Raw genomic sequence first — 11,300 nt, forward strand, 5'->3', positions numbered from 1 at the left:
TTATATACCGACTTCAAGACATGTTTTGGACAAAATATGTTACTGGCTTGTTTCGTCTGGATGTCCAAGGTTGGATTATGGCCGTTTTTTGTGGAATATTTTCATCCGTGTGTAATAATGAACTCGGAAATGTGAGTCGCGCTGTGTACGTTGAAGCCGTGTATAGAGAACGGATGGATGGATATTCGTTGTTTGTCGGACAAATGTGTTTACATTACCCGCTGTGGTAATCACATCTGAAAGTGGTTTATACCGGCGGATTCATGAGAATCTAAGCTTTCCATCGGCGTATATTGTTTGTATAATCGCGTTTGCAGTTTCAGACATTTAGCAAATTGCTTATGCAGATCTCAAAGTGCACCGCAGATGGGACACTGAAGCGCAACTGAAGCGCAACGGGCTAAGTACCAAAGACTAAAGTGTAAAGTGGATTCTAGTAGCTAACTAAGCAAAAAAGTAGCAATGTATAAATACTAGAAAATAAAATGATAAGGTACATGTTTGGCAACCCCTACAGTTAAGCTAGCGCTAGTTATGTAGGATGCGATGCCACTTACCTTCAAAGTTATATATGTACTGGGATATATAAAATTTGAATCCCTTTTCCCGTTTGCTTTGAGGAGCTGACGAAAAATCATCATCGAGACGATAAACATCGTCAACAGAAATTTTAGGCAAGTTGCCTAGGCATCTGGAAAAGTAAAGTGTACTGCTGGCTTCTTCCATTTTGACAGCGCTGTAAGCAGGACCGGAAGTAACTGTAGCACCCGGAGTTTTTCAACCGGAACTAGCACATGCTATCGTGCACAGGGTCTATTGGTTATAGTTTTTTCATTTTATGCGGAAATTGTGAAATCAAGCGGGACCGGATATTTCTCTTTTTTTTCGTGGAAATGTGAGATTCTTGCGGGAATTATGCGCTGTTATGCAGGGATTATGCAGCCTTTTGGGAAATAATTGACCCCCACATAATCAGCGGCAATTTGGTGATTAATGCGGGAATTAATGCGATCCCATAATCGCGTTTTTCTGGAGGGTCTAGTATGCACACTACCATTCAAAAGTTTGGTCCCACCTTCTCATTCAGCTCTTTTTGTTTGTTTTTAATTTTTTCTACATTGTAGAGTAATACTGAAGATAAACTTTTTTAGTTTACAACATGATTCCATATATATTCTTTTATAGTTCTGATATCTTCAGCATTAATCTACCATGTAGAAAATAATTAAATAAAACCATTAAATGAGAAGGCGTGTCCAAACGTTTGACTTGTAGTGTATGTCTTGGTCTATGTTTATGTATCTATGTTTATGTCTATGTTTCCTGGTTTTGGCTTGGTGCCATTTTTGTTTTTTCATCTGGAGTGTCAGAAACTTTCCTTGGGTGCTTTCCAGGTTTTCCTTCATTCTCTTATTGTTGTTGCCTACTCTGGCTTGACTGTTAGTTTTTTCTTTCTTCAGCTCTGACAAAACCAGCCATTGGTGGTGGATGCAGATCATATTGCTACGAGTGCGCCAGTGCAGGAATATCGCAACAGACACCAGATTTTAAAATGGCAATGTACTGAGAAATATAGAGGGATTTACTTGGTGCTGAAGTTAATTGGTTATTCTAAACTGCCCGTAGGTGTGAATGTGAGTGTGGTTGTTTGTCTGTATATGTAGCCCTGTGACAGACTGGTGACCTGTCCAGGGTGTCCCCCGCCTTCACCCGAGTCAGCTGGGATAGACTCCAGCGACCCTAGTGAGGATAAAGTGGTGTATGGAGAATGGATGGATGGATGGATGAATTGGAATGGGATTTTGTGGAGACAGTGTTGGTTTGGCATGGACCATGGCCACCATCTAACATGCAAGTATGCTACTAGAGTAGATTTAGGTTTGTGATCAGTTGTGCAGGTCTTTGATCATAAAAATACTGGACTAATTCAAACTTTGGCCTGATTATGGCACCACATGGAAATCAAAAGATCACAGTTCACCCTGTGAAGAGTATAAATGTGCATGCACCTAAAAGCCTAAGTAAAGAAAAGATGGACTTCTCCTTGTGGTTCTTTAAGGTTTTTCAGCATTTATCAAACAGGCTTCTTCGGTTCTCAGAAGAAAAAAGCATAATCTGGAGTATATAAACAGGCATATGGATGTGTGTACCAAATACAGTGGTTATCTATTCAGAGATACAGTTCACTCAAAACCACATTTCACTGGCAGAACATCAGTGGTCCTGACAAAGTCCAGGCTGATGAACCAGGTCACTGACCAGACAGCCAGCGTTGCCATTGCTTGGGCAGGGCTGCTAACATGGCGAAAAAAACGAGCTTTTACCATCACCAACATGTTTAAAAAAGCAGATGTGAGTCAACAGTCACATGATGATAGAAAATAAGGTCAGAGAGGACTTAATTTACCCCAAAAAATCCTCTTGAGAGAGTCACTTGTCAGTCCACTACCACACAAACTTAACACACTGATGGGCGACATGACTGGAAGACAGCCATGACGTGCACACTTCAGGAAATGACAGCCTTTTCTGGTTTCAGCACTTCATGTGATTATAAAGGAGAACGATGAATACTTATCAAACTGTTTTTTTGTGAAATAATTTACATTATTATTTCATTCTGAACATATTTTAATTATACTTCATTTACTTTAATTGTGAATTACGGTCATTTTATCCTTCAGTGTTTCAGCTGTAATCCTCAGAAATGTGCCGCCCACAGCCACGGCTAGTTCTAGGTACTTAAGCTGACAAAGCTTGACTGATTTGAGTTGTTTAATTAGCCTGAATCACATCCTATGCTGCACTTTGTCCTGTTTTTGTTTACTTTATTCTGTCGTGCTGCTGCTGACTACGTGACTGTTTGCACTGAACTACACTAAATGGCCTAAATTGCTTCTAATGTCCTTATCTATCTTAGGTTTTGCGTGATATATTAATGTTTTTATTGTGTTTTTACTGTATTTTTTTAAACGTTTCTTTTAAATTGTTTTTTTTTATTGTTTTTGTTGTTTGTTTATCGTGAATGTTTGTGTAACTGCTGCATAATAAATGCCTTCAGGGGACAAATAAAAAAGTTGAAGTTGAAGAACTGTCATGCATTTATTGTGTGCAGACTATAGCATGTTAGAAGTTCATACTTAATTTCCTTAAGTTGAACCTAACTTCTAGACACTAGATGACTCTGTGCTTCATTGTCCACACTTCACACGGGCTATTATGAGGAACAACAGCAGACTGCTGGGAGGAGAGGAAAGGTCTCCCGGGCAGAGCAGCTGTTGTCACCAGGTGGCCGACTCCGGGGCTTTTTTCTCTGTGTGTGTCCAGGGCATACTTTTGGTCAAAGCTGTGGATTGGAAGTGTAGTTTCACTGCATAACTACATGTTGACTTGTAAGACATGGTGAAAACAGCGAACAGACAAGTTCTTTACAATCATCACTGCGTGTTCTGATAACTGATGAAGTTGTCAAACTTAAGAGGCAGCCTCTCAAACAGATTAAGATGCCATCATGTCATGTAAGACAATTTCAAAACAGGTAAACTGTGTGACATTAACAAAACTGTTTTCTCTTTCAGATACATTTATGCTTTGATACAATTCTTCATCCAACTATACCCTGCTTTACCTTCTCATACGGTAGAAACAAAAACAACAGTCTCACCAGCATTAAAAGCATACAGCCCACAGTTTATGCTTGATGTGGTCTACAACATCCCATTGTAGACCACATCAATCCAACCTTGATTAGAAAGATTCTTGGTCACTGGTTGCAGCTCAGCATTAGCATATTGTCTCCACATCTCTGTATGCCAGCGCTGATCAGGTGGACAGTCCCTCAGCTCTACACAGCTGCTGTGGCAACATTTTCCTCAGCACTGTTGGTGGTAGCAGCTGTGCCCCTTGGTGTCCCATTGACCGGTGTGTGTGGGGTGACTTTTGCCAGTCGGTGCTCTTGATTGTGGGTGCAGTTGTGAGTGCAGAACTGGCAGGAAGCACAGACCGAGTTGCAGCAGGGTAAGAAGCGGCAGATGCTGATGCGCCATAGAAACCATCCAGGTGTCCAGCAGCACCAACAGAGCACTGTGCCTCCCGCCACGATGCCCAGGATGATGTAGAGAATTAACAGGGACAAGGAGGTGGGAGAGTCTGGAAATAAGAGAGGCAAAATATTATAAAATACTTATTTTACTTAACAGCCATATTTAAGTATACCATTAACAGTGGAAAACACTTCAAACAATATATCTGGGAAACCTGCTCCCAGTGTGGGATTGGAAGGTTGACACCCTCACTTAAAACTTTCCTGTGCAGGTGACCCAAACCATCTCTTATTTATTTAATCATATCTTAGTTATTGACCTAGACTTCTGTAAAACTAGCCGTGATGCACTGAGCACCCCTCCTCTCTCCTCCCCTTCACTCTACATACATTCATATACAACAACTGCATACAATTAACTTTGTGTCTTCTCTCCCCCTTCATTTTGGCTTTGTCCTTTCTGTTTCTATGCATACAGATATCTGTTGCTCTGGAGCAGCATGTTTCTGATCCGTGGTTACTGACCTCATTGACCTGCTCAGTCTTATTGTTTATCCTTGCTCATATCTTTAGCTGATGGTCATCCAGCCATGCTGAAGGTTTCCGTCAGTTTAAAAAGAGTTTTGCCTCTTGCTTAAACAGTTATTGTTGCATGTCTCTTTATAATACTGGAAGGTCTTGACCTTGCTGGAAGTGTGCAAAGTATGAATAGAACTGAATATAATTTAAGTGAATTATTTGATTAATCATTCATTATTTCAGCTCTAGGTACTAGTTAGTTCTGGTAAGAAGACATAATGAAACTGTCATGTAACATAAAAATCACTGAGGGTCAACAACAAGATAAATTTCAGATCAAGTTTCACAAAACCATCACAAGAGGACAGAAACCGTAGTTTTCACTTGTTGTCATGGTTACAGTGATGTTGTGCCACTGTCTGGCAATGATCCAGAAATCGTCAACAAATCCGTGGATCCAGACTGTAAGCCGCATCACAGTCAAAATCTAATGAGATGGTCCTAGTGTCATTTCAGACCTTTCATTCAAATCCGTCTGTTTTTGAGTAATGTTGCACACAGACAGACAATGGGCCTCATTCATGAAGTGTTCTTAAGAACAAATCTGTTCTTAGAGCCTTTTTAAGAAGATTTTTGGCATTCACGAACGTGTTCTTAACTGACCTGTTCTTAAAAGTAAGAACAAATTCTAAGAACACTCAGGAGGACTCTTACGCACAAAAAATCTGCTCTTTTAGAATTTTGTTACAGTCAAAACTGATCCAAAAATTTGAATTTCTTTCTTAAAATGATTCAAATATTACCACAAATTATTTAATTTAAAACTAGATTTATTCAAGTGAATTTTAGTGATCAATGGTTTTATAGTTCAGTGCCAGTTAAACTCAAAATCAGATTTTAGATCTGAAGCTGCACTTGGTCACATTAACTTGTTTAGAGGTCTGTGGGAGGTACAAGCGCAATGACCAATACGACGTGCACGCACGCTGACCGCCGCCACGTGCACGCGTCCCGGTGTGCACGCGCGCGCTGACCGGGGAGACAAGGCGGACATGGCCTGGGCAGTTTTATCTGTCACTGCAGCAGGGGCAGAGGGTGTTTTATTACGACACACACCCTTTCTGAGTATAAAAGTTTAGCTGTCTCAGGTCAGACTTTATTGGCTGTTTGAAGCTCTGTCATCTCCAGAAATGACCATCACTCTGGTGGGCGGAGTTTCACCTGCACTCCAGTGCTCACGTGTCTCAAACACTCTCTTGCTGCTGCCTTATAAGGAAGTTTAGAGGATGTACCTTTTACATTTACAAGTCAATACAATGTAAATGTCATGTTAATGAGAGGGGAGGGTGTTCGTAGAGACTCTTCTTGAATCCGGCGCATCTCCCTCCTAAGAACAGATTTGACTTGTCAAGAACGCTTCGTGAATCCGACGTACTTTTCTCTTGGGAGTTCTTAAAGCCGTTCTTACGAACGCGTTCATGAATGAGGCCCAATGTTTGCCGATCATCTCATAACTCGCATTCCTTGGTGGAGTAATGATGCTTTCTCCTGGTTAGCAACTTACCCCACTGAAGATTTCAAGTTTTACAGAGGATTTGGATTTTGCAGTAAGGCCTCCCTGTAACTTGTTTTTGCTTTTTTTCTTTACAGGATTATCCATTTCAATGACAGTGCTCATCTCTCTGCAAGCAAATATTCCATTACAACAATTCCACTCATCACTATTTTTAGGGAACACCAAAGCTGCATCCGTTGTTTAGCTCTGTCAAAGATGACTTTGAGAAATTCAAACAAGAGTTCCCTCCTCCTGGCAGATTCATAGTGTGGTGCAGTCCAACCATTCGGTTCTGCAGAATGGGTTACTGAAGTGAGACTACCAAAAAGAGATGTGTAATGTCTAGTAAAAATGAGAACATATGCTAAAAGTACAGAAACTGTGGATGAACAGTCCAGAATTTATAGAGACATACACTATATTTCAAAAGTTTTTGGGTCACCCAGACAATTTCATGTTTCGGAAGAAATCTCCCACTTTTAGCCATGGGCTAACATAACTGCACAAGGGTTTTCTAATCATCAATGAGCCTTTCAGCACCATTAGCTAACACAATGTAGCATTAGAACACAGGAGTGATGGTTGCTGGAAATGTTCCTTTGTACCCCTATGGAGATATTCCATTAAAAATCAGCTGTTTACAGCTACAATAGTCATTTACCACATTAACAATGTCTAGACTGGATTTATCATTAATTAACTGTTATCTTAATGGAAAAAATGCTTTTCTTTCAAAAATAAGGAAATTTCTAAGTAACTCCAAACTTCTGAACAGTGGTGTAAATATTAGTAAATATGCAGTTTTTCACAGTCAGAAAAACACCAGCCTCAATTGAATGTGTGTCCTGTACAGACATACAGAAAGAGCTAACAGTCCTGACAAATACACCTAAAGCCGACTAGTCACTTTGACAGAGATGATGCTGCTCTGTAGAGGTTAATGCAACAGTACATTAAACAAATTACTGCAAATTAAAGTCATCCATATATATTGATAGATCCGGAGACCAGAAATGGTTTAAAATATGTTGTTAGAAAACAAAACTAATTCAACTACATCCTGTTGGTTCATCGGTGGCCACTCACCCCGGCAGACCAGAGTGCACTGAAATGCATCTCAGCTAATAAAACAGCTAGTAATTTGCACAGCAGGCAAATGTGAACCCCTTTTTTCACTCTCAGTTGAACAGACAGTCAGAACAGAATAGCCAGACTTGGCCCAGTGTAAAAGTAATCACAAGCTGACGGGTTGGTCCAGACAGTCTCTGTTTGCACCACTGACATCGGAATAGAGACAGATCACTCAAAAGGCCTCTTTCGGCCGTGAGAATCCATCACCATTTATTGGTTTGCAAGTCTTTTGGTGAAATTAACAATGCAATGGTCACCACCATTACTTCTATGTTCTACTATCAGGCCAACCAACAGGGAATAAACATTGTGCATTACACTGAGTTATTTTTGCTTACTGAGGAAAGTCTTCGTGGTAGGTAAATAATAAATACTTACTATGTCACATTGCTCACTCACCCGTTACTGATTCGTGACTAGGAGCGCTGTCTGGCACGGGACATTTCTTATGAGTTGGACTTGGCATTGCGGGTGGATTCACAAAGGGTGGGGGTGGGGTTGCCATCGGTGGCGGAGGTTCAGTAGGTAAAGCTGACCTGCTGATGATTGAAATATTTGGGTCAACTGTTTGTTGTTGTACTTCAAGATACATTTCACACACTTCACACACTTGTTATAGTACTCTAAATTCTTCAGAATTTCTACCAGAAATGGAGGCTTTGGAAGGTCTGCTTGATACCGTATCAGGACCACAACACAGCAGTATCATCCCACTGACCTTTACATCCTGTGGTGAGGTTTTCCTCCAGGTCGCTTCCATCGCCACAGTTGTCAATGCCTTTGTCGTCGCAGACCAGACTTAGAGGGATGCATTTCCCATTCCTGCAGGTGAAGTAGGGCTCACTGCTGCACTCTGATTGGTTAAAACCTAAAGAGAAACATGCCATTGAGTGAGACAGTGAAAAAGAGAAAGGCTTGGGTCAGATATCTAAACTTTGAGATTATTCATAAGTGATGATGAAAGGCACCTGGAAGAGAAGTTTTCTTTGAAGATTTTTCATCAGCATATCAGCACACTGCGAGTCAGTTTTTCAAATAGGCTTGCAATATTACTCTTACATATGATTTGTAAAAAACAAATCAACCGTAGATATAAGTGACTCTACAAGAATCTCTTCCCATCCCAACAAATGTGACACATATGTTCACATAAAATATCTAATACCGCTGACTGATTAGTTCCAGTTTTAGCATCCATCAATTATCTATACACTGCTTGATCCTTATTAGGGTTACAGGGGGCTGGGGCCTATCTCAGTTGACTTGGGGTGAAGGCAGGAGACACCTGGACAGGACGTGAGTCTGTCGCAGGGCTACATATACAGACAAACAATCACTCACACCTACTGGTTAGAATAATCAATTAACCTCAGCATATTTTTGGACTGTGGGAGGAAGCTGGAGTACCCAGAGAAAACCCACGCATGCACAGGGAGAACATCCCTGAAATATCCCGGGACGCAATCCAGGGATCTTCTCGCTGGAAGGCGAAAATGCTAACCACTATTCCACTGTGCAGCCCCCGTTTTACCTATCAAATAAATGTTTAAGTTGATTGAAGTATTTACCAAGTTGAGCAATACTTGGTTGTATTTCTGCCTCCTTTTTAAATATGGCTAAAAGGTTGGACCCCAATTCAAAGTGTATTATAATTATAAGCTGAAGCTTGTATAAGTCTGCACAGTGCCTCAGTGGTTTGCACTGTCACCTTGCAAGTTAGAACATCTCCGGTTCACATCCTGGCCTGGGCCTGGGATCTTTCTGCATGGAGTTTGCATGTTCACCCTATTCAAGTGTGGGTTTTCTCCACATTCTCCAGCTTCCTCCCACAATCCAGAAACATGCTGAGGTTATTTGGTGATTCTAAATTGTCTGTAGGTGTGAATTTGAGTGTGATTGTTTGTCTCTGTGTCTCTATGTGACAGACTGGTGACCTGTCCAGGTGTCCCCTACCTTCGCCCTCATGCTACATGTCCACTAGATGTGTTTTTCCCAGCATGTACACACACCACTTTTGAAAATCACCCACTTGGTGGGCGTGTACTTGAGGCCAGTTAGCCGGTGTTTCAACTCCTGCCTACCTTCTTCTCCAACTATCTTGCCTGGCCCTGATTGGACAAACGCATAGACTCAGAAGCTGTCTGCTCCTGGATTTTAAACCAGACAACATGGCTGCTCGGTCACAAATTTTCTCTTTATTGTGAAAACAGTTCAGCAAAAAAGTATTTCTGAAACATTTGACAAAATTTTCATGATGTATCGGGCCTCTGCATGCCACATTGAACTGACATGAAGTAGAAGTGGAGTCTAATTAATGCAAATGAGCTGTGGCCTGCTCCAGGGAATGCACCATCTCACAGCTTGAAATGCACTGCAACCGGACCAGCATGTAACGCGGTGCGTTTTACATAGACAATAAATGGGACGTGGGAAATTGCCTGATCTAGTGGACACCGACCTAAAGTCAGGTGGGATAAACTCCAGCCCCCACGACCTTAATTGTATCATGGAGATAATGGATGTATGGATGTATGGATGGATGTATGGATGGATGGATGGATGAATGGATGGATGGATGGATGGATGGATGCAACTTGTATTCATTGTGAGCTCAACTGTGAGAAGCCCAACTTAATTTATTTATTTTTTCGTTATTTTACCTGGCACTGAATGTGCTATTTTATTCATGCAAAATGAAATGTTAAATCAGTAGATGATGCAGTCACTGCAGTTATCGATGCAGTTTGTTTGCCTTCCTTTCCGCAAGTGTAGATGTAAGATAGAGTTATCCAATTCTGACCAGATTACCTGAACAGGAAGGAGACTTGAAGTACAATAGAAATAGAGTGTTTTTTTAAGACAGAGACTACTGTTGCTGGTGTCCTCTTACCTGGCAACAGTTAATAAGGATTCCTTTCAACACTAACCCTAACCAAACTTAACTTTGTTTGCCTATGTCAGAACTAACAAGGTCAGACTTACCCAGTCTGAAGGAAGTGAAATCCCCCACAAAGTCCACCCTGGGCTGAGTGCCCCTGGTCACCAGCCGTAGGGTCAGGTAGTTTCCTGTGGACAGCACTGGCCGGGGAGGGCTCTTCCCACAAAGAGGGAGGTCCGAGGGGAGGTGAGCTCTTGTCCCGACCATCATAAAACTGAACGTATGAGCCAGCATGACATGGGTCTCCCAGTGTCTCACCAGAGGTAGGTTCAAGTCTGGGGTTAAGAGGGGCGAGCCACGAGGGGACTCTGGGAAGAGAGGGGCAGGACTCAGAGGGGCCACTCTAAGCAAGCTGTAGACCAGGAAGAAGCGAAATGGAACTGGACCTTGTCCTTCAGAGAGCTGGCCTGCATGGTGAGGTGACAGTCCGGTACCCATAGTCACAAAGTAGTACTTCTTGGATTCCTGGTGGGAGTTGACAATCATACCATCATCACGGATCGTCTGGCCACAAAAGTCACGACAATTCACTGACAAGAAAAGAACACCAGAGACTGAATGCTCAGCAACAACACAGAATAACTTCTTCTCCATCTTTTACATTACAGAGCAAAACTGACAAATGACATGGGTTGCCCTCTCACTTTAAAGTGCTTGATAATGGTGTAGTAAATAAAAAAAGCTGAAAATTCCCCAGTACTGTACCAGTATTTTAAGAACTGGTATTTCTCTTGGTACCTAACATACAGAAAAATGACGCTATTGGGCTGTATACTGTAAACTGTATATAGGACAACGTACCAAATGGATTCCTCATGGATTAATGCAACCTGTTGATGGTTGTTCCTTCAGGTTGTGTATATTTAACACAGTGTGTCTAATGGGCTTACGCAAACAGTTATTATTATTATTATTATTATTATTATTTTAGACGTTTCTGCTATTTTACAAAGCATTTTACAACTACATGTTGATTGTAGTTTGGCTGATGGAAATCATGTGCACTCACTTTTAGTTTCACTGATCACAGGCATTTTCATGTTTGTTGCATTGAATTTTACATTGCTGTCTACATTTTCAGCAGTCTTAAGATTTGCTTATTATTGTTTATAATG

General features: G+C 41.3%; 1 protein-coding gene and 1 long non-coding RNA gene across 2 annotated transcripts; both read right to left on the reverse strand.

The window, feature by feature from the left end:
• Positions 1 to 2,044: 2,044 nt before the first annotated feature.
• LOC127534026 (uncharacterized) lies at positions 2,045 to 7,774 on the reverse strand. Its single transcript, XR_007941947.1, has 2 exons — positions 7,647 to 7,774; positions 2,045 to 4,149 (listed from the first exon to the last, which is right to left on the reverse strand). It is a non-coding gene; the product is annotated as an uncharacterized LOC127534026 (long non-coding RNA).
• Positions 7,775 to 7,930: 156 nt separating this feature from the next.
• Positions 7,931 to 11,002, reverse strand: LOC127534178 (low-density lipoprotein receptor class A domain-containing protein 2-like). Its single transcript, XM_051948725.1, is given in 7 exon segments — positions 7,931 to 8,093; positions 10,226 to 10,356; positions 10,358 to 10,460; positions 10,493 to 10,562; positions 10,565 to 10,613; positions 10,615 to 10,715; positions 10,987 to 11,002. Coding segments are annotated over 7 exon segments (633 nt in total).
• Positions 11,003 to 11,300: the final 298 nt, after the last annotated feature.

Source organism: Acanthochromis polyacanthus, chromosome 5, assembly GCF_021347895.1.
Source record: "Acanthochromis polyacanthus isolate Apoly-LR-REF ecotype Palm Island chromosome 5, KAUST_Apoly_ChrSc, whole genome shotgun sequence".
Taxonomy (NCBI): domain Eukaryota; kingdom Metazoa; phylum Chordata; class Actinopteri; family Pomacentridae; genus Acanthochromis; species Acanthochromis polyacanthus.